Here is a 23,836-nt window from a genome sequence, read left to right on the forward strand (position 1 = left end):
CACCACAGACCATCGAAGCAGGGACTTGTCTCAAATCCCACAGATGTCTCTGGCAAAGCACTAGACTGTGGTCTCCCACCTCCTGTTGCAGTAACCAGTCCATCATTGGTTTCTAGTCAGAGAATGTAGGATGTTCTTCAGAGGAAGGATCTGCAACATTAGGAGCTCATGACTGGGTCATTTAAAACCAGCCTGTTCCTTGAAAGGAAAGATCTAAGAAAAGATCTTCAGACCCAACCCACATCAGAATACTCGGACTGAAATCAGAGAAGAATGTTAGTGGTGCTACAAACCAGCAAGCAGCTGTGGCCAAATAGCCACAGTTGTTTGGCCTACACTAGAAAAATATTTTCAAAGTTTGGCAATACAAACAAAGCTGACAATGGTCACCTACTTCAGGGTCAAGCCTTCCACTGGATTTTGTGGTATTTTGGTTTTGATCCAAATGTAATCCTTCCACGGTCTCTAATGACTGGACAGTTTGAGAGGTCTTTGTAGAACCTAACGGAATAAAGCCACAAAAATTATCCTATTTTTTGGGAAATAAAAATATTTCTAATTCTATAAATTATTTCTGCTCAAGCTTTATCAGAAAGCCTCTTCTGTTACAGTTTTGGTTTTAGCACCTTAGGAAAAGTCACAAAGTCCTCAGTAAAAAAGATGTAAAATAATAAGCACTGAACCACTTTTGGCACCAACAGTAGTTGGTGGAATGAGTGAGTACTTGATTCAAGGCCCCATTAACTGCTGACATGTTTACAAGCCACACTTTATTACTGAACATACTGGGAATTTGGCAGTAGGGAAGTCTGAATCTGTTCCAGACTAAAAAGGTGAATACATTCCTATCTTCATCTCTATCTCATTTAACACTATAACTTTATCATGAAATTGTACAAACTGGAACATGAACTTAAAGGAGACAAGAACACTTAGCAATGGCCTCGCGTGACTTTTTCCTACATCTAGGGGGAAAGGGGGAAGGTCCACAGCCAAAACCATAGCTATTCTCAGTTATTGTGAGCTGACTGGATCCCAGAATGATGGAGTTTCTGGCACTAAATGTCACCCTTAGGAGTCAGAAGGTGCAGGTGAGGTCACATAAGGGTGATGTGGCATCACAGGGCAACCACAGGCTCTGCAGGGCTTTCTCACAACACTGGGACAGCTCCTGCAAACAGCACATAGGATTCTCCTGTTTGTTTATAAGCAGCATAAATCAAGAACTCAGGTCTTACAAGTGGCATCATTCCTCCTGGAGATGTTTTAACACGAAGCAGCTGTGCTTTTACTGTGTAGGTGTGAGAAACATACAGGATCTAGGAGCTGGCTGTGAACTCTTCATTTACAGAACAGAAAAAGCCGATTAACCTGTGACTCACTAGTGGTGACACTGAGAATGGGTCTGAGAAAGATGCAGGTGCAGGGCTTACTTACTAGCAAACTCACTCCAGAAATTCTCAGAAATGGCCAAAGGAAAATCAGCAGCAGCTAAGAGGGACTGTGGTTGCACCAGGCTGATCACCAGTTGGGAAGGCTTCTCTCCTGAGGCCAGGCAGCAATGAGAGCAAGGGTGGCAAACAGGAATCCAGAGTACCAGTGGCCAGAGGTGGGAGCTGCCATCTGGGAGCACTTGGAAAAAGCAAAATGAATCATTGGAGGACTTGGCAGTACCAGCTTCCAGGACACTCCACCGAGCTGCCCCTACTGCCTCTAAGAGATGTCAGAGCTCAGCATCTTTTGAGACCAGATCTTGTCTGAGCTCTTCATTGCCCAGAAGGACAGGCAGGGCATGGGGGCAGCAGGGTTTTCTGAACCTGCTGCTTTCAGCCTCTGCTTGGACACAGCAGAGTCAGGTGCCAGGGCTGCTCACAGCTCTTTGGCCTGACTTCCTAACTTAGCATTACAGTTCCCCTCAAAGTTCTAAACCTCCTTTGGCCTGTCATTTAGTCATTACATGTTAATTTCTTATTTTCCTTTGTTGTTATGTATGCAATTGTTTCTTAATGCAATTACTGTAAGGCATGGGGGACAACTCTTCTAGGCTTGTTTTTTCTATATTTAAATAGCTCATAATGCAATTTATGAAGTGCCAAAATGATTTCTAAATCTACCTCAGAAGGCTCAATCCACACACTGTGGGACTGGCTAATGTACTGGGCACATGACTTGTCTCATGACTTTTTTACATGGGATTTAAGCCTATTTTTACCCTTCCTTTTGTCTTTCTCACACTAGAGTAATGCAAGTAAACCCATCATCTGACAAATAAAATCTGGCAGAAGGAAAGGGTCTTAATAAAGGAGATGCAGCTGCAGAGCTGGTTGAAGTGTGGTGATGTGGGTGCCAGCTGGCCAGTCTTTTCCCCTTATAGATCTGAATAAATAGCTAAACAGCTCCACATTCCACATCAGTGCTAGGTGACACCCAGGAAGGGTACAAAATTACAGGTTAATAGCCTGGAGCTCTAAAGGGCAATAGAGAGTAAGGGGAAAAGGTAGTAAAAGCACTGACAAGGACTGAAAAGGAAGATTCATGGAAGAAAAAAAATATGTATTAAACTATTAGCCAGAAATTATTTTGGCCAAATAACACTTCGTAATTTTTTTCATGCATTTAGTCCCCTTAAAGGGGAATTTTCCAAATTCTCTTTCTCTATAACTATAAAATAAATTATGAATTGTGGACAAGAGAAGCTGTATCACTTCCAGTGAGTCTGCTTACACTCAATCCCAATATACAGTGGCATTCAAATGCTTTTTCTTCTGCTATGCAGGACAAGTATACTGCAAGGCATTCCCAGAGTCTGATCACAGAGTCAGCCCCTGTGCCTGGGGAGTTGTCAGTCAGTTCAAGAGAGGTAGGAGCAGCTGGTATGGTTTTGGCTTGCATGTTTGTGGGGAAATGGGATGAAGATAAAAAATTGCTTTGCCTGGTGGGCTCAGAAATTGAGAAATGGGAGAAAGGTAGCTTGTGAAGGAATAAGAACCTAAAGTGGGAGAACTGTGAGTTCCCTGCACATGGCCTGAAGAACCTGAGGAAAGCTTAGCCCCAGAGTTAGCCCTTCCCCACACTGGGGCCAGCACCACATGCATGTAGTGCACAGGGAGTGCTGGGCACGAAGCAGGGTTGCAGGAGTACATCCACAGCATGTTGAAGGGTGGCTTCAGTCAGAGAAATGGAAGATCTGTCACATCCAGGGAGTCACATCTCTGCTAGGCTTGCATTGACAAACTGAATCTGCTTCATGGCAGACCAGAATGAAATGTCCAAAATGAGTGAGCCTCAGGAGTCTGTCCTGCTGGCTGGTGCCTCAGCAGAGAAGGCAATGCAAGCTCCTGACACTGACCTAGGAGTTGAAACTGAATGGTTTCTGACCATCTGCACTCACTAGCCTTTCCATACTGTCAGAACTGTACCTACCAACTGGTATGTATCCAAAAAGGAGGCCAAGGACATGATCCTGCCAGAATTCTAACAGCCACATGGAATCTGGCTATTGATAAAGGCAGGGGGGGAGAGGGGGAGAATGGGAATTTCCATTTAAGAGCTTTCCCTTTGACATTAAACATCTTTTTTCAACTACTTTCTACACACCAGAGCTATTTATTTTCTCCCTATTGTCTCCTCTAGTTGTTAATAGAGCAGCAGGAGGAGCTAGCTGAAACCAGGAATGGGACTGCATCCCTTTTTGTGCACTCCTGATGAAACACTGTAGCACTTGTGGTCTGCACACCACGGGTTTGCCACAACCCTTCTAGTCTTTCCTGGTGGCTGTCCTCTATTTTCTGCCTTGTGAAGTCAATCATCTGATAAAACAAGCCTTGCAATCATTTTTGTAAAAGTAGGATTTATCCATGATTTAGGAAGAGAACTTTCTAACGTGTTATAAATGGAAGGAAAGTCAAAAAATATAATAACACAAGAACAAAGACTATCTTGTTGAAGGCTACAGACTGAACTGGAAAATGACTTTGTTGAGAGGGGAATTTGTCTTGAGGTTAGACTGCTGAATGCATATAACAACATGAAGAAATATGATCTCCAAGTATGGGGTCTGATGAAGGAATTCCAAATGACAGGTTTTTGTGGAAATACAGCCTCCAGCTGCATTGATATGTCTCGCTGCAGCTGTGTCAACAACACCAAGATGAAAATGCTGGCATTCTTTCTGCTGGTTGTAAGCCAGAATGTTCTGAGCTGCCCTACCTCTGCTGGCAATATAAGCTGCATGCTTAAATTAAGGGGAAAAAAAAAGTTTTTACCTGATGTCAAAAGTTCTCAGTTACACAAAAAAAAAAAAAATTCAGTCATGTGGCAGACTGGTGAGAAGCTGCAGCAAGTCACTGGATGACAAGTGGATAAGAAAGGAGGATAAATTTACTCCTGGGGAGAACCAGGGGATGATAATGTATAAGGAGTAAAACTGTGCTATTGTTGCATAGTGTTACTTAATTTTATTAAGTAGTTTAATTTATTTAATAGAGATGGGGACACAATCCACTACTCATCAATATACTTTTTCTCTATAGATCCTGAGAAGGCCTTTGCTGACATTATAGGCACAAAGCCCATATACTTGGAAGCACACAGGCTGATGGAAGTGATGCCTGCTTCACACTTGATTCAAAATTTGGCTAAGCCTTACATCAATGTGAACCACCATGTTCTAGGACCTAAAGGTGTCAAAGACATTGTTAGTGCTGTGGTGGTGAGTAGCCAGTAATGGTAGGGCCAGTGTTCTCAAGAGCAATAGGAATTTTAGGCCTCTCTCAGGCCTGGAAGTCATCAATGAGTACATAGTGTGGGAGTAAAAAAAACATAGGAATCCTGGGCATCCCTAATGTTTCTCATCCTCTGCACATGAAAGTTTTGTGTGGTAACTGATGCCCTTTAACGGAGTTACCTCCAAAAGCAACTGATGCTCTTCCATGGAACACAAGCCCTCAGTGCTTCTAACCCCTACAGGGCCACAGGCAGGGCTGGGGGGACTCCTGTATGTCTTTGTTTACCTTTCTGTCTTCCCAGTCCAACACAACCATTACACAATTAGAGTTTGAAGACAACTGCATTTTGGTAGAAGGAGCTATATGCATAGGAGAGATGTTGTGAGAGAATGCATACCTTCAAGAATTGTACCTGATCTGACATAATTTGTAGTCAAAATTATTGCTCATCAAGTTCAATCCTCTGAAAGATAACCAATTTTATCCAAACAACTGTTGTTCCCAAGCAAAAATGTTCAAATTCTGAAAGTCATGATATTTTCTGCTGCAATACTTTTATAATGTACAAGCTTCTGAAAAGCAGAAGTGTGCATGTAGTAGGCAGTCTGGTGAGTCTGGAACTGTTATCTTCGTTAGCAGATGTGACAGTAATTACCATAACTAAGTCATTCCAGTTTATGCTTGGCCAACAGAAAACATGTATTTGTCAGAAAATTTCATTCTCCAACATGACACGGAGAAACTTTTCTAAATAGATTAAGAGAATAATGCTAAATGTTCAGATATGAACTGGTGGAAATGTTCCTTCAGTTTGAAACTGGGATATACAAAATGCATTTTGTTAGGCCATGGGATCTGTGTTACACTGAAAGAAAAGTCTTGGCAAAATGCCTCTTGGCTCCCTGAAGACAAAGATCTATGTGAAACTGATGACTCTAGGGCTTTATTTGTATTAGGAAAGATACAGGGTTAAATACACCTATAACCTACACATTAATTACTGTCTGGCCAACATTTCTTATGTTGCTCATCTTATATTACTCCCTTGGTATCCTGGGCACTAAGAAGACAGTAAAACCAGTACAGTCTTTGGATCCATCCTTCTTATACTCCCTTCTTTTCTTCCAGAACATCTCTAATAAGCACCTAGACACATCAGGAGCTAAAGCCATTTCCAGTTTGCTTTTGGTTAATTTGTCCTACCTCAATGTTTTTCAGCTCTTGGGGGTTGTGTGCACACAAACACTGATGGCAGTAGAAGTGAAGTAACATGTGTTTCATTCCTGTCTCTCACCCTGAAAATACTACTCAGACTATGGGTAAAATCAATCTCTCAGCTATGTCTCTGATGGGAACCCAGATTAACAGTGGAAAGCTGGACTTAAATGATTAAATATTTGACCTGCTCAATTTCCAGCATCTCTGAAAACCAGTCCCTCAAGAGGAACTTAGTTAATTTCTGGAGCATCTCCCACATCTTTGGGTAATTCCACTCCACAGAGCAAAGTAGTAAAGTGACAAACTTCCCTGTCATGTTTGGCTGAGATGGAGTTAATTATCCCCATAGCAGCCCTCATAGTTCTGTGACTTGTATTGGTAGCTAGAAAGGTGTTGATAAACACAGGGAAATTTTGGCTCCCAAAGCATCAATCAGTGTCTCTCCAACACCCCCCCTCTTCACCACTTGGCTGGTGGTAGCCAAGACCTTAGGAGGGAACATAGCTAGGACAGCTGATCCAATCTCACCAAAGGGATATTCCATACCATATGACATCTCCTCAGCAATAAGAGCTAAGAGAAAGGCAGGGAGTAAAGGGAAGGGAGGATGGGAATCTGCAGCACTTTTGTTATTATAATGTTTGTCTTCTGGACCACTATGTGTATACACCACTATATAACACCATGTGTACTAAAGCCTGACTTTCTGGGAAGTGATGGGAAATAGAGAATAAATATTTTATTTTCCTTTGCTTTAGTGTGTGACCTTTTCTTTTGCCTAATTAAACTGCCTTTATCTTGATTCAAAATGGCTTTTTCTATCTTACTTTCTCCCCTGTTCTGCAAAGGAGGGGAGTGACAGGCTTGGTGAGCACCTGATGTACAGCCAAGGTCAACACACCACAACTTCTTACAGCCAGATAGGGACTGTGATGGACTGGAGGTTTTACCTAAAAGCACATCTTCCTGCAGACCCCAGCACAGCACCAAAGGAGAGATCAGTGCATTGTTAACATACTTTTCTTCCCCAAGAAACAACTTTGGAGAGGAGACTGCACCATACTTTGCTGAGACATGAATAGTGAGTTACCTGAAATCCAAGGTCATTTGCAGCCCTCACTTGGCATGATTTCACTTGGCAATGCCCACATGATTTCCTGGCATAATTCTGCTAAGTGCTTCGTTCAGAAATAAGAGAGGCTGAGAGGACACAGTGTTGGATGAACTGCATCAACTGCATCAGAACAGCTGAAAAACAAACCTTCAGAACCTTCAGTTGTGTAAGAGAACACAACTTCATAAAGTTGTGTTCATAAAGACCTGGTGGAGAGTACAAAAAACAGGGCATCCAGATCCAGAGCTTTCTGGCTGGCTCACAGGCTCACCCTCATCCCCACAGGTGACTCTAGCAGCTATGAGTCGTGTATGGGAACACACCTGCAGCGTGAGAAACCACAGTAACAGAGCAGTCTGTCAGAGAGGAAGGAGCTGAAAGAGAAGTCCCTCAGGGCTTATAAAGCAGATAATTACTAAAATCCCAGAGGATTTGAGCCATTGTTTGTTTTCATTGCAAAGTTCAGGAGCTACTCAGTTTTTCATAAGTAGCCCAAACATAATGGTTTTAGCCATTGCACAGTAAGCAACAAGAGACACAGACTAGAAAGGAATAAAATGAAGCTGCCTAATCTGTCTGTTCAGAGTGAGAACCTGAGTGTGCTAGTAGTCCTTCAGAGGAAAAGCAAAAAACCAATTAGTATTTCAGTAATCTCAGATGCTGTTACTACACTGTGAAAGACTTGCATGAATATCTGAATGCCCTTCTTCCCTCAGTATGTTCCACACACCTGCTACCATGATGGCCACAAGCATGTGGTGTGAGCACCCAGTGTTCCTTGAGCATCTCAATAATGCAATTCCTTCCATTTCATGAACGCCTTCCTTCTCCTGGCTCAGTATTTCCACTGATATGTTATCTCTTTCTAATAAAAGTCCATATATTTAAAATATGGTACAATTACAATTGAAGCGAGGGCAAGGCAATGTGCTCCTGCCTTGAAAAAGCCTGCAGGCAACACAGAGATTGGTACTAAAACTTTTGACCTTCCTAGTCCAGAAAAATGCCTCTCCAAAATTCAAGGTTTTACATCTCTTCTCTCCTTCAGCTCACTTGAAGCAGGAGCAGCAGAGATTACTGCAGAATCTGTTTCTTTCTGTTTTGTTTCTAAAAGGAATATTTTTAAGTCAGCTAAATTCACCATCTGCCTCCATCCAACCTTCCATACATGGAAAATTTGGATGAGAAATTCTCCCTGAGAATGCGAAGCAAGTGTTGGCAGCAAGTCCTATCCCTCCCAGTGTCACAGCAGACATAAATGAATTCACACATACCCTGCTCTAAGTAGAACTTACACCTTGAGGTGTGTGATGCATGTGAATTGGCACTGGCACTCGTACAGCTGGGCACAGCTATCATGTGAAGCTGAATTCCTCTCCTCTGATAATCAAATATAAGTAGAGTGAGTCTTGATATTTTAGATGTGGCAAGGAGAATCTGGACATTTTTCACAAAACCCAGGCAGTGTCTATTAATATAAGAAATCCTCCCTCTCTCTACCTTTCTCCTTCACAATGTAAATGATTTGCTAAGAATTTATTCAAGCACAGGATAAACTGTGTAGGGCAATGCCATGGCACTACATACACTTGGAGTATTACCAAGCCCTGGCAAAAGAAAGCCAAAACTCTCTTCTAGTAAGACAGGGGTCAATAATCCCTGAAAAGGCAAAACTGAATAACCAGCTAAGATTTCTCCAAAGGTGAGAATTGAGAGCTAGCACACCTTCTCAATCCAAGATCAGAATCTAGGAATTCAGCTCAGAAAAGCCAGCTTGCTTACAGAATGCTTCCAAGCTGCATTCTCAGCTAGATCTAGCATCACCATCCTGAGAGCTCGCAAATGACACTATGGTGGTTGAGAGGCATCTTTAAAGCTGCTAATGTAGGCCTGTCTCTGGACACCCTGTCCTTGTAAATCACTGCAACCACCCCAGTCTTTGGGCCTGCTGTTTCAGATTATGTAAATAAACGTGTCTGTGTGACTTGCTCTTAACCTGGCTTGAGGTAAAGTCGCTAGCTCACCCAGAGGCATTCCTCTCTTTCTCTGTAGCCATCCAGATTGTCTTAGGAGCTGATAGCACAAAGGACCTAAACAAGAACATGTCTTCTGCTGGCCAACATTAACAAAGAAACTTTTCTTTCTAATTGTGAGAATAGAGACTGCACAGGAGGTCCAAGGTGGGGGAGAGATGCTGTTCATGCACTCAGAGAGGCACACAGCAGTGTAATGCCAGACAGCCAGACCTTGTAGCAGGCAGACAAGCAGCCTGAGCTCTGATCTGCTGTGCTACCAAGAGGAGCCAAGCGAATGGGAAATGTCCCAGGGGGCACAATCCCATCCAGAGGGGCCCTAAAGCAAGTACCCATTCAAAGGCAGCCCATTGCCTCAGCCTCCTCCCATCACAAGACTGAATATGATGCACATCACATCCCTCTACATGACAGATGGATATATGGACCTGATACATGGAATTTCACATTAGAAGACAGAAAGAAACTAAGAAGGTAAATCCCCTTGACTTGGAAGCTTGCAGACTTTCGTGGGACAGAGACAAAATATGATGAGATAACAGAAAAACCCATTCAAAGGGACCACAGTTCTCCACATGCCTGCTGAAGAATGGGAAGAAAGGGTGATCCTTGAGGTTACAGCATGCCTTCTGCTAGACATGATATCTTCATTCTCACCATGTCTAGATCTATGTCTCTTCTTTTACAGATGGCCAGTAATCCCTTGACCACAGAAGATGCCACTGCACTAGTCACAACCATCAGAAAGAACACATCTCCCTGCAAATTCAAGACTCCAGGACCATACACTATGCATTTTTAGGAAGTGGGTGGATCACAGAACTGCCCCTTTCAGAGACTGTTTTGCCACTTGCTGTATCTTTCATTTATGCACAGTCATTAATAAAAAAAAGCTAGTATTTGACAACTCTTCCAGAAGCCATGCAGAATCTGGATTTAGTCTAGCTCTGGAGAGGTGCTTGTAGTTTTACCACATTTCACTCACTTCCATTTTCTTACAGCAGAACTAGAACAAAGAGTGAATTACCACTGGAGGACAAATTCTGTTCATCCCCTGAGCTGCCTTTCTCCAGGGCAGCCTAAGATGCTAAATACTGTGAAGTACTTTGATACTCCATCACTATGTCTGGGGAATAGAAGATGGATGCTTCAAGGCATTGAAAGTAAAGCAGTCCTATTTTTAAAAATGCAAATAAAACATTAAAAGGCTGGTAGGAAAGAAAAAGAAACCAAAGAGACCAAATCTTACTATACTCTGTAGGAAGGTGGGAGCATGACACATATTGTTGTAACTTCATGTGCTGCCTCTGTTGTTTCAAAAATAGGAGACTGAGAAATGCTCCTGAGGTCCTGAGTGAGAGCAGAGGTTATATTGCAGACCAGCACAGGGTAGACACCTGGGTATATTCTAGTCCAGTCCTGGCCTTCCCATCCATGCACTGGTTCTTCATGGCAGGAGTCACAGAAGGTGTCCGGGCCCTCAGGGCCCTCCATCCACATTTGGAAGCACCGTGATTAAAGGAGAGTTTTCACAAAAATTAGATTTGGGACTTGGAATGTAAACACTTGAAACAAGCTAAAAATAAAGCTGATGGGCACTCATGTAATGGGTTGTACCTAAGTTATATTTGCATGTGGTTCTTTGTTACTATGTTAATGAAAGAAACTAAAAATAAGCAGAATAAGTAATATTCATCCATAGTCTTTCCTGAGAGTATCAAGAGCTTTCAGCAGAGATAATCTGAAGAACAAGCATTCCTCTAGGGTAAAGATTTTTTCCTGCATAAATTAAGATCAAAGAGAATTATTTTCCAAGTCTGCAAGAAATCAGGCCTCATTCTGCAAAGGAAAACTAAAACAGGCTGTATGGGTGTAAAGGACTGCATTGCAATAGACATGCTGCTGCTAGTTTTATTACTAATAACCTAAACAATTAATAAAATTGGAAATAATGATAAATTTTAGCTAAATTCTGAGAAATTAAAAGAGATTATTGAAATGCATTTATTTAAAAGGAAACACTTCAGAAACTTTGAGGTAAGGAATTGATCTTGAACCTACATCTCATTATGAATCTGCTTTTTAGGGTTAACAGTTGTTCTCTTCACCTCACTCTTGCAAAAATCTAAATTACCTGGCATTTCACAAGTGAAAGAGTCAATGGCATAAATTTACAATGACATTTCAGCATCCCAGTCAAATGCTTGTAGGTAAACATCTAATCTACCTGACAGATTTCATTCCACCTGTGATGTGGGGGGGATACTGTAGGAAGGGAGTCGTGCATTTCAATTCTGAGTAATTGTAAATATACAGTGCCAAAGAACTTGCATTGTCTTAAATCTTTGAGAAATTAGTAAAGGTGTTAGTCCTTTACAGGAAACTTAAGGGAAGACATAAATAAAAGCCTTTTCTGCCCCTTTTCTCAGTGATGTATGCTTATCTTGACTTCCAAAGAATGAATAATTAGTGTGTCAATATGAGGAATTTGGAATAAGGACATCTAGAAACCTTTGCATGGATTTGACAGTACTAGCAATGGTGCAGCATACAAAGGCACATTTTTAACAACAGTTAAATCCTTCTGACAAGATTTCTAAGCATGACTGTTCCCTACATTCTTTCTATAATCTACTCTTTATTGAGTTCCAACTTGCACATACTGACAATCAAACATTTTCAGGAATCATTAATCAAAGTAGCCAGCACATGCTCATCTTCAGCACCACAGTACACTGGAAACTACTGGTGCCTTTCAGCTGCCTGTGTGTTGTTTTTCTGGACAGGACTGACTGTGTCAAACATGCAGAAATGCCCAAGCTGGCTCCCCCCAGGTGCTGCCTGACCCCAGCACTGTTTGTTAGGCCAGACATGGTGCTTTGGCTATGCTGCTCCTGAGGCTGCACTGGCAGTTCACCACCTATGGCATGGGCTTAAGCCATGCCAAATGGCTTCAAAATGGGTTGTCAGCCCTAGAGAGAGCCAGCAGCCTTAAAAGCAGCTCGAGCTTTCGTGCTCTGCATTCCCAGGAGTAGGTCACTCTGCTGCTGTCCATAGTGCCAGGATGTCTGAATGGCTTCATCAGAGAGCCACCCACATCCATCAAACCCTTGGTGCTGAATGAAAGCTAATAACCAGCTGCACCCTGACTGGTTCAAGACTGGATTTGAGTAGTAACAGTCAAGAGCTTATTGCACAGAAGATGATTAGCTTGTAGATGGATCTGCAGAACAGTGGGTCTGAAGTTTCCAAAAAGAAGTTGAAAGAATGCATTGGCAAACTATAAATAAACTTTAGGGGAAAATACAGTGCTTTAATCTTTCACAATGACAGAAACAAAAGCTTTCATAAATTTCCTGAGCTGCCTTGACACTTTCAACAATTAAGCATATAACTAACATAATACATGAACAATTCCCCTGTCATCATGGGTATGAACAAAATCATAGTCATGTCTTTAAGAGCTCAATCAATCCAAAGTAAAATTTAGAGGAATAATTTACAGTTGCATCAATGATATTTGCATTGACAGGTTACTTTCTAACATTCCAAACCCCTGAATCAGGACACTGTGCTACTGCCCATTCAGTACATAAAACTTGCAACATGAACTCTGAAATGCTGAGCTGTCACTACCCTGTTTGAAATTCTTATGAAAAAACAAATGTCAGGCCTTCTTCTGCTGACTGGAACTTCTTAGGATTACACCATGAAGCAAAGAGCTTTCCCAAAGGTTCTGTTCATCTGAAGACACGTGACCCCTTCCCAGAGAGGATCATCTTTCTTGTGGGCTATAAAGCTCCATTGCTGGAGATATTGATCCTTTAAGGTCTTGGGTGATTCTGATTTTTATTTTCAGAACTCTATAGCACATTGTGGCCATAAACTGTTCAACTTGCAGTCTGTGTCTTAATAGAATGGAGAGGAGACCTGTCTAGGACTGTCTCAGGGATGAACATGAATCACTTGAATGGCCAAAAATAAGAAGTCTTTGGTAAAGACATTTACTAATGAACACCTACCTTGCTCTAAGCTAATTTCTACACAAATTAGTAGATCTTTTTCTTTCTCAAACATGGAAAAAGAGAAAGATGAACACTTATTTACGGTTGGATCTCCAGGGGTTTCCTGAAAGTGAAGAGCAGAGATAGCAGAAGGCACCATCCTTAGGAAAGGATGGCTAATGTATTTAGGAACACAAGATAGGCTTTGTTGTTCTCTGAGTGTCCACACTGACTGCACTTTCCTTGCCCTATGTAGCACAATGAGTTGATGAATAAGACTTTCATCAAGTTGCAGGATTTGATGGGTCAAATGCATCCTGAACTAGATGCCATCTACAGTAAGGTCAAAGGCTGTATCACCAAGATCCCCAACAGCATCCAAATCCCATGGAAGTGATTCAGGCAAGCTATTGAATTGTGTTCTTAGCTCCTGTACACAGTACACATGCTGTGGACACTTGGAGGGATAGAGGTTCAAAGGGGTAAGTTTTCCTTCAAGTGAGAAATACAGCCAAATTCCTTCAGAAAAGTAAATACACAAAGAGAATCACAATTTTCACACATCTCAGAACACACAGACTGACTAAGCAAAGCCTTTGATCTTCTGGAGAAGGTATTTCCTTGGGATCTTAGAGCACTGAGGGGGAAAAAAAAGAATGTGATACTTGCTTGCTGCGTAAAACAAATTGATTGATTTCAGGTATGATCCAAATGAGTGTCCATCCTCATCACAAGCCCATCCCGGCAGCTGACTTTCATAAAACACTTCTCTGACAGTTTTGCTTTAGCATCAAAATTAATGTGCTTCATAAAAGTAGGATATGGCATTATAAGAACAAGGTATTTTCCATCTGAAATAGATATTGCTCAGCTTTTCAAGGTCTGCAGTTTCCATGGATAGCAGGAGATGGTGCTATCCTCCTTTCTGGAAGCCAACACAAGCAATTGATGCTTGCTGAGCTAAATAACACTTTTGCACTACCAGCTTCACTGTGTTTCTTAACTGCTGTGCAGATTTTCAGCTAATTGGGTGAGAATTAGCTGTGGATAAGGCCTCATATGAACTTAAGCAAAGGCTTGGGCTGTTAGCTCACATCAAACAATGCTGCTGTGCTTCACAGCTAGTGACACTTGCACTACTATGCTTTGCAGCTTTTAATAGCCATTCAGGTATTCAGGTATCCTCATTCAAACGGAAGCAGAATTCAGAGAAGAGTAAAGTGATCAAAGATCTGGGGGACAGAACTGTCTTGATTAGACAGCCTAGCCAAGCAGTGGCTGCTGGGATGAGGACCAAATAAGCATATGCAATTATAAGGAAAAAAAGCCAGGTTTACTACTGAGTCTTGTTTCAAGGTAGGGGGAGAAGGAGATGTAACTGAGAAGAATGGAATTAACCTGAACAAAAGTCCTTTGTTCTGACAAAAGTCTAACTGCACAAGAAGTTGAGAACTCATATCTCTCAGTGATGGGCTGAATAAAAGCAGGGTGATGGAAGAATAAGAGGAGAGCTGGAGGCAGGTATCAGTGGCTTTTTCATGGTCATGCCCGTGTTTCATCTCTGCTTCCAATAGAACTCTTTGAAAGAGCACAAGCTACAACTCTGAGAACTTCTTTGGGAATATTGATAAGGATGGAAATATAAAGATTCCTGTGGCAGCCTTCTGGAAAGCCATGATGCAAGTGTGCCTCTGAAAGCATGGCCAGAATCTCTTCTGGTAGGGTACTGCTCTAGGGAAATCTCTGCTGCAGCACAGCCACCAGCCAGCTTTGCTGGTGACATCAGGACGCTTCTGGGTCCCTTCCAACTCAGACTATTCTGGGATTGTTAAGGCTAAAAGGCAAAATTCACTCATAGCAAATGCTGAGCCTAGAATGACACCAACAGAAATGCCATGACACCCAATAAATAGTGCAGATAGCATCAATGATAATGGACCAACTTCAGAATATCACAGACAGCCACTGTTTGTAGAGGATACACAGGATATTGATAGATTCTTATGTCTTACTGCTACAGGCAAGTGAAAAATAGGCATCTAAACCCTCAGCTGTACAATGGAGTAGACAGTTGTCTTCCTGCCAAAACCACTGTGGTGCTTGGGATCAGTAGCAATGGTCAGCCAGACATGATGATCTTTTGCAAAACCAACAACAACAACAACAATAATAATAATAATAACAATAATCCTTTTTTAAATGCTTAAATTGCCTCCCCACCACCTTTCTGCATTTTTTCTGTCTCTCTTCCTCCATGCACCAGGCTATCTGCTCACCTATTAGAAGACAGCCAGGCCCCACTCTGATATGGAGAATTTTTCTGCTTAAAATTAGCCAGGTTTCCTAGCACTTCCCCTCTTACCAACAAAGCATCCCACTGAACTGAGTCCAAACTGGTGAACTAGTGCACAATCTAGACTGGAATCAGACAGCAGTTGTGCATTACAGGTGAATGACTCCTGGTTTGTCTTTTTTTCTTTAATTCAGCTTGACACTAAATAAACATAACCTTATTCATCTTAGGATGTGAAGGGACATATGTTTTTGGCCAGTCCACTACTTATGCAAATAAAAGGTAAATGAAAAAAACACCTTGTTAGAAGTTCTGTTGAATCAAACTACAAGTCTTATTTTCCAATTTGATAAACTTGCCATGAGAATCTTGCAGGAATCTCCGGGCTGAATGGCATTTTCATTCATCCTAAATCTATGATGAGAAGCATCAGCTCAACACTATCCCCCCTGCAGCCAAAGTAAGATTTGCAAAGACAGCATATCTGTGCTGTCAGAACTTTTCTTCCATCCTCAGGGACTCTTGGTTTTTTTCCTTCTCTCTGATTTCTCTTCTTAGGAGAGACCTACTTTTCCCTGGAAATCCACCTTCACACCACAGAACTTATCATTCTCTTGAAAGTGCTCTTCCTTAGTGCCTGTAGCAATCATGTCCAAGTTCTGAGAGCTGAGCATTCAGCAGCAAACTCCTAAGAGGCTGTCAGTTGCTGCAGGCTAAACTGCTTGTCATTGGACCCAAAAGTCCCCCTAGACTTTCAGTCAGTTCTGACACGTGACTCATCAGCTGAAAGCCCTGTTAGTCATGCCCAAATATTCCCATCCCTCAGCACATATATGCTGTAGTCTAGTTTTAAAGCTAGAAGCAATGGGTCAGTTTTGCTCTTAGCCTCCTAATGTTTTCAAAGAGAAGCAAATTAATTTGTTGGGTCCAGTCTTTATTCCTTAACAAATAGCAGTACCACACTAAAAACATCCATGCTCAGATGCTAGATGTGCTTTAGCCTGGTTAACCTTCAGTCAGAGGTTACAGAGGATTCCCAGTACTTCAGGCACAACTTACAGAACTGTGGTTAAGCAGATAAAACTGTTGAAACCCAGTGGCCAGAAAAGACTTCACCTGGTGTCCTTAACATGGCAGAGTTGAAATAAGGGGGAAAATAGATATGGATGTATACATATACCTCTTATCTAGCTTCTTGATGCATTTTTAGCACTGTAGCATGTATGAAATTGTAATATTCACCTTGCAGATGAGTCAGAAGAGTTGTGATCTTTGCTGTCCTTACTGTTCCTACCTCAGGCTGTCTCCTCAAGATCCTCTCAGCAGCTTGAAGATATCTGACAGAGAAGGTTCACTTTACTAGAATAATACTCATTCACTTCTTTTCAATCAGTCACTTAAAAGACCAGGAGACAGCATAGAAGCCTGTGGAAGGGGAAATAGAGGAGGAAGAAAGGGAAGAGACCTAAAAATGAAGCAAGGAAGCAGGGCAGACAATGCAAGATTGTATGAGAACCACTGAAAGAAAGCTCAGAGTGGCACTGAGCTTGGGGAGGCCCAACACTGAGGATCTATGATAGTCTAAGTTATTGAATGTAAAAATGAAGTCGATGTTCCATTACACAGCAGGTTCCTATACAGTTTGGTCTTTTTCCATTGAGGAAGGATTGGTCCTTTGAACCTGGTTACCAAATCTGTCTTGCTCTGTATGCTGACAGTGATGAACTTACTTACAAAGATAAAGGCAAAAAGTGGGAATTGGGAAATAAAAACACTCATATATTGTTATTATCTCCTTTTGAGGTAAAGCACATGGACAAACACTGAGGTAAGGGCCACCAGTCATCCCCTGCCACCTTAGCAGAACTGACACAGGGACCTTTGCAAGAGAAAAAAAATAAATTCATGAGAAACTACAGCTGATGTGTCTTGAAAAGTTATGGGTGATAGAAATTTTCTTTAATGTCTCCCTGGAAAAAATATGTTAGAAAGATGGGAGACATACAAATTGGCTTAGACACCATACCTTTTTTAAACCAACAATAAAAAAATACATTTTACAGTTCTTAAGAAGTTATTAAAGCCTTGCGTATATTAATATTTCTTTTAAAATAGAATCTAGAAAATGTTAATTTGTACAGGAAATACATTTTGCCATGTGGCCAACTGCCAACACAGACTTTACAACAAAAATCTTGACAAACTGGGAAATGTTGGCCACTTTGGGAAGATCAGCTTTTGGTGGAAAGGAAAGAAGCTAGTTGCAATCTGATAAGTCTCTCTTTCCCAATGGAATTCCCCTGTAGAAAAAAAAATCTTTTAAATATTTTGAAACCTTTGATAGAGTTTAGGTGGCTCCAGTGCCTAATCAGAGGTCAAGATGATGGTTGGCATAATGGCATTGGTGGTATCTGCTCAGTACTCACCTTCAGAAGGCTTTAGCTCATTACCCCAGCAGGTCTGTGTCCTCTGATGCCTCTTCCTCCTCTGGTGACTCTTCCAGAATTGCCTTGCAATTGCAGTCAGTGCCACCTTCACCTATGGAATATGTGGGGGTTTGAGATGAAGAATCAGAGCAGCATTTGAAATGCTGGCCAGTTTGCACATGCAGGGGTATAAGACTAGGGGGTTTTCTGTTCTTTTCCTAATCATTCCTGAAAAGACATTATTGATTCTTGACTACTGCTAAACACTGAGGTACATTTTCATAGAAGCTGTTGTGATTAGGGTTGGCATGGACCCCAGCCAGCAATCAAGCCCCAAGCAGCAACGTGCTGACTCCCCCACTAGTGCAGTCAGGGAGAGAACTGGAAGGGTGAAAAGCTAGAAAGCTTAGGGGTTGAAATAAAGACAGTTTAATAGGGAAACCAAATGCACATGTAAGCAAAGCAAAACAAGGAATAGATTCACTGCTTCCCATGGTAGGCAGGTGTTCAGCATCGCCAGGACAGCAGGGCCCCATCACCTGTAACAGTGACTTGGGAAAACAAGCTCCATCACCCCAAACATGTCTCCCCTCCTCCAGCTTCCCCCCACTCTCTATACTGAGCATGATGCCACATGGTCTGGAATATCCCTTTGATCGGCTGGTGTCATCTGTCCCCGCTGAGTCTCCCCCCAGCTTCCTCACCAGTGTGGCAGTACGGAAAGCAGAAAAGGCCTTGGCTCTGTGCAAGCCCTGCCCAGCAATAACAAAACCATCTCTCTATTATCAACCCTGCGTCCAACACAAATCCAAAGAACAGCCCCTTGGAAGAAAATGAACTCTATCCCACGCCTAAGGAACACAGGAGCGCACACCAACCCTGCACTGGGGCTCGGGGAGGGCGGCAGCGGCCGGTGCCGGTCCCGGGGCCGTCCGAGCCCTCAGCCCCCAGCAGGCCCCGCACGCCGCGCTCGGGCCCCGGGCAGTGCAGTGCCCGCGCCGGCCGCCAGGTGTCAGCACAGCCCCGGCACTGCGCGGCACGGAGGCCTCGCCCGGAGCCCGCTCTCGTGGAATCATGGAATGGCCTGGGTGGGAAACGAGCCGAAACATCATCTACTTCCAATCCCCCGTCGCTGACAGGCACATCTTCCACTAGATCACGTTGCTTAGAGCTGCATTCAACCTGGCCTTAAACACTTCCATGGATGGGGCATGCACAACTGCTCTGGGCAACCTATTCCAGTGTCTTACCACCCGCACAGCAAAGAATTTTTTGCTGATTTCTAATCTGAACCTATTCTCTCTCTGTTTGACATCATATCCCCTTGTCCCGTCACTACATAATCTTACGAAATGTTTCCAGTAGGTTCCCTTCAGGTAATGGAAGGCCACAATTGGGTCACCCTAATGCCCTCTCTTCTCCAAGCTTAGCAGTCCCAATTCTTTTAGCGTTCTCTCAAAGGAAAGGTGCTTCATCCCACTAATTAACTTGGTGGCCTTCATTTGGACTCATTCCAACAGGTCCACGTCCTCCCCGTGCTGTGGAGCCCAGACCTGGATGCAGGTGAGGTCTTACCAGAGCTGTTCCTCCCCCAGGTACCTCAGTGCTGCTGTGCTGTGAAGAGCTGCCAGCAGGAGCATCACTGTGGCTGCTGTTCCATGTTCCTCCAGCACCCTGCTCCAGAGGCCGGTGGGTCAGCAGTGGCTGTGGCACATTTTGTGCTGGACTCAGTGGGGTTGTGGTTGAGGGACTGAAGATACCTGACAACTGGTCCATACAGGTGTGACAACTCTGTCATTGCTTGTTGGCCCACATGTGTGATACGTCAGTGCTGCAGGACAGTCTTAGTATCTCTTGGACCCACTGAAGTTACTGCAGCTGATTCACAGACCTGAGTGTAGATATTCTGCCTTTCTGGGGCTGTTGTTTGAAACAGGTCATGTCCTAGGATGTTCTTCAGTGGCTCCAAGTGTGTTGACCAACTGTTCACCATTCCCTGGCTATGGCGGTGAAAAATGTCTGTGCCTCTCTCTCCCCCTCAGTCCCAAGAAATCCTTTTTTTCATCCTTTTTTTTCAGCCTAAGAGGCATAAAATGAAATACCAACATATGCAGACTCAGAATTAAGGCCTGAGAGTTGTGAACATCCAATGATTTTATATTCGCACCAAAAAAAAAAAAAGTGATTTGGTTTTTTTTTTTGCATGACACACAATTATTGTTACATAACAGAAAACAAGATTTGTAGCATCCCAGATTTTCCTTTGAAATGAGCCTCCTGGCTTATCAGCAGGCAGCTGATCTAAGGTCATTTAAGCTGGATCAGGAATAAGAAGTTTTTCACGTGCTTCCAGAGTGGAGAACAAGGAACAGAGAACAATGGGATCTCACAGTACCTGATGTCAGAGAGTGAAGGTCCTGCTTCACTGTCCTTACAGCACTGTTTGTTGTATAGGAAAAGAGTGAACTTTGGAGTAGAGGAGTAGCACATACATCCTCTGTTCAATATCTTCGGTGTTTTCTTCCCACAGCGTCTTGGGCTTGCATATGTTACACATGGATCTTTATCTTATGCAAAGTGCTGTTGTGTATTAGTCACGCATTACTATTCCACTTAGGTTTGCACAGAATCAGATGCTCAACTAAACTGATTTGTTCAATAATCACACTCAAGTTTCTAGATTAGCTACAGCCAATAAAAATCTTCTGTAAGAAAACAACATAATCAAATAGAAATGGGAACTGGCCTGTGTCAGGTGTCACTTTTATTTATCTGAGTGTCACTTAAACTCCAGAGCAACAACAATGTGGCAGCTAGATTGTACCTTTATACCAGGGAAAATCTGCAGGGAGATTGGATGGTTTCTTTCAGCTGAAGAATTTGAGACCACATTATCATTCCAGAAGGGCTTGATAAATAAAAATTATTTATTTTGTCAAACACAAAATCAAGACATTGAACCTCTGGGAAGGAACTAGATGCAACCTTCTGTCCTACTATGTGGCCTGATGCAACTAAAATTGAGAGTGAAGATTTTGGTCACATGCAAGCAGCGTGGTAGAGGGATGTAGTTGCAGTTTGTATTGTGCAGATCTCTGAGCATTCTCAGATCAATAAAGCTTTTTTAGGCTTGGTGGCAGCATTTGTCCCCTTGCTGGGAATTCAGGGATAAATTCTGTTAAGACACTGAGCAGGGGCAGTCAGGGAATGGAACATGAATTGCTCTGCTGATCCTGCACCTGTGAAATGGCGCAGAAGGAAATGGTTTGCTAGCATAAATTAAGGCAGCTCTGAGAGTCATCTAACATACCTCAGGAATTCAGCCTGCCAGCACAAAATTAGACAGTGTAAAAAGCTGGCTAAACTCTACATATCTTCCATAGCTTCTGAGAGTGACACAGCCAAGTGACACTGTCAGAGCTCTTCAATATTAGAAAGAAAATAACACTGTTTAAGTAATATGTTTTGAAAACACAACGTGCACACCAGGGTATTTAATGTGTTAGCTAGTTTAGATGAACCTTTGGCTATCTTGCAAGGAAAACAATCTTTTTGTAATGAATCCCATCCAGCAGAAAGAGATCCAATTCAGACTAATTTCCTAGGCATCATCACAATGCTTAGGACAACATCACTAATTAGAATCTTTGGAAATCTCAGAGTAAGTATAAAGACTAATCTTTTATGACAAACTATCTCAGCTTGCTCACAGTGAAGACCTTTGATCTGTCTAGCTGAACTGGCCTAAGGGTTTTTGGCTTTTAGTTGCAAAGGAGAAAACTCACAGGCTGCCGGGTACACTGATCCCAGTCTTCCTCCTTTAAACTTGGATCAAAGTTCTTTGTTCCAGTAGCCTCCCATCCACATAGGGAGTGTTCAGTGTGTATAAGTGGACATGTGCCCTGTTCAAAAGGGTGTCTTGCAGCCATGCACAAAATCCAGCATCATAGGACCAGGAGCATGCCATGTACAAGGTACTGGTCAGTGCAACTAAGATGCTTCAGGCCCCTCACCTGTTACAGCAAAGTCACAGAATCTGAAGAGATGATGGAGTGAAAATTTGCAAGGACAAAATTTAATTTTTCAGCATGAAGCAGCAGATTCAAGTTAATTGACTGGTGCTAATGGTTTTTACAAGACACTGGTAAAGGTCAAGATCATAATAGACATTTCAGCTCCTGAAGATTTATGTTATAGTTGTTCTTCTTAAGAGGGTGAGTCCTTATCTGTCAACAATACTGATGCTCTTCTATAGTTACTTAACCCAGAAAGCTCAACCAAAAAAGATTTCATTCTCAATTTGGCACAACAGAAAATTCAATCAAGCCATAGTCCATGCCTCGCCACCCTCTTTCTTGTAAGCTGCTGAGATGGCAGCCAGATACATGCTACAGACCTGACAGATTGCTCTGGTAGCCCTCTCTCTTCCAGACGTTTCATGAAGACCTTAGTTATTACCTCACTGACATGCAATTAGCTGTGCAATTCTCAAGGGACAAATATGCCAGCTTTCACAGCCTTATGGGAAGGGGATACCTGATCATGTTACAGGAGGACAAAAAAAGAATGTTCTGCCACGTAACCTTATTCACAGAATCCCTATTTAGGAAACAGAGTATGTGCATTCCATGGTGGTCTGCGTTTCCATCTGGGGACACAAGATAAAGTGGTCATATAACGGAGAAGGTCTTTAGGATATGATCCTCCATAAGGGGCTGAGACTAGATCTAACCATGATCTTCCCCTGCAAGGGAAGACCAAGCCATTTCAACCGTCTTCTTTGCCAGTGGCTTCTCCCCACCCCATCTTTTTGTGGCTCTGCAGTGGGAGCCAGTACACGGGCTACGGCCGCGGAGAACTCGAGCAGCCAGCGCAGTTCGAGCCCAGGGCGCTGCAGAGCGCTGAGCGCCGCCAGCGGCCCTCCCCGAGTCACCGCGGGGGCACGGACGTGTCCCTGCACAGGCGCCTGTGGGCCAGCGGCTGCGCCTCGGCAGCAGCAGGACACTTGCTGCCCCGCCCTAGAGCTGCACCTTTGCCTGCTTTCCCCCCTCCCCAGCGAGCAGAGGGCGCTCCGCCCTCAGAAGTGGGACCTCGGCACATTCCTGGGATGCAGCTAAACCACACGCGCACATGGACACTCTAGGAGACAAAAAGCCGAGCTCAAAACTGCGAGCTGGGAAAGGCTGGTTGAAAGCCTGGGGAAGGCAGGCAGGCAGGCAGGCAGGCAGCAGCCGGCGAGGCGGGGCGGCCAGGGTGCGGGCGCTGCGCCGCCGAGGGCAGCCCGTGCCCGGTGCCCGGTGCCCGCAGCGCCCAGCGGGACACACCCGCCCACTCCGCATTGTGCGGCGCAGCGCAGGAGCCACGATGCCAGCTGCCCTCTGGGGGGATGAGGGTGGGAGGTGGGGGGTGGAGACAGACACAGGCGGAGTCAGGGCTCAAATTCTTGAACCTTTCACATCCTTTCTGTAATTTGAAACATACTTGTTCCCATGCCAGAACATTTTTACATTTTTCTTTCTTTCTTTCTTTCTTTTTTCCTTTTTCTTTTTTAAATTCCTTCCTTGAGGCTGTGGAAATACATTCAGAGAAAAAAAAAAAAGAAAAAAGAAAAAGAAAGTAAGAAAAGAAACGAAGGGAAAAAGCAAGCCCACTACTTATCCCAGGCTCCAAAACAAAACAGAAACGTGAGAGCCCGGCCCTCCCCAGGCACAACTGCTCGCGGGCTCAGATTTCCTTTCGGAGGGGTCATGGCTGCTGCAGTCACGGGTTTGGAACGCAGCTGGTCCTGCCTGCAATAAGGAGAAAAAAATGCCTGCTCTTCTGCAAACGGCATTTGTCTCCTTTCGCTTCACCAGCTCATTGTGCTCAGACTAAAGGAAGCCATTTGCAAAACGCTTGGGGCACTGGATCCCCGTCATCTTCAGTGTGTCATTCCCCCTCACCACTCCCAGCCCCTTCCATCCACCCTCCCAGCTGGACTGGGAGGGAAGGGACACATGTATGTCCCTCTCGTGTGCTCTT

General features: G+C 43.4%; 1 protein-coding gene across 1 annotated transcript; it reads left to right on the top strand.

The window, feature by feature from the left end:
* The first annotated feature begins 1,040 nt into the window (after window positions 1-1,040).
* LRRC74A (leucine rich repeat containing 74A) lies at window positions 1,041-16,810 on the top strand. Its single transcript, XM_058026715.1, is given in 17 exon segments — window positions 1,041-1,091; window positions 1,324-1,420; window positions 3,255-3,360; window positions 4,531-4,711; window positions 5,029-5,135; window positions 5,420-5,426; window positions 5,856-5,959; window positions 6,978-7,011; window positions 7,776-7,819; window positions 9,759-9,884; window positions 10,418-10,493; window positions 13,353-13,464; window positions 13,467-13,498; window positions 14,671-14,700; window positions 14,702-14,775; window positions 15,467-15,544; window positions 16,783-16,810. Coding segments are annotated over 17 exon segments (1,287 nt in total).
* The last annotated feature ends 7,026 nt before the right edge of the window (window positions 16,811-23,836 follow it).

This window comes from Melospiza georgiana, chromosome 6, assembly GCF_028018845.1.
Source record: "Melospiza georgiana isolate bMelGeo1 chromosome 6, bMelGeo1.pri, whole genome shotgun sequence".
In the NCBI taxonomy this organism is placed as follows: Eukaryota; Metazoa; Chordata; class Aves; order Passeriformes; family Passerellidae; genus Melospiza; species Melospiza georgiana.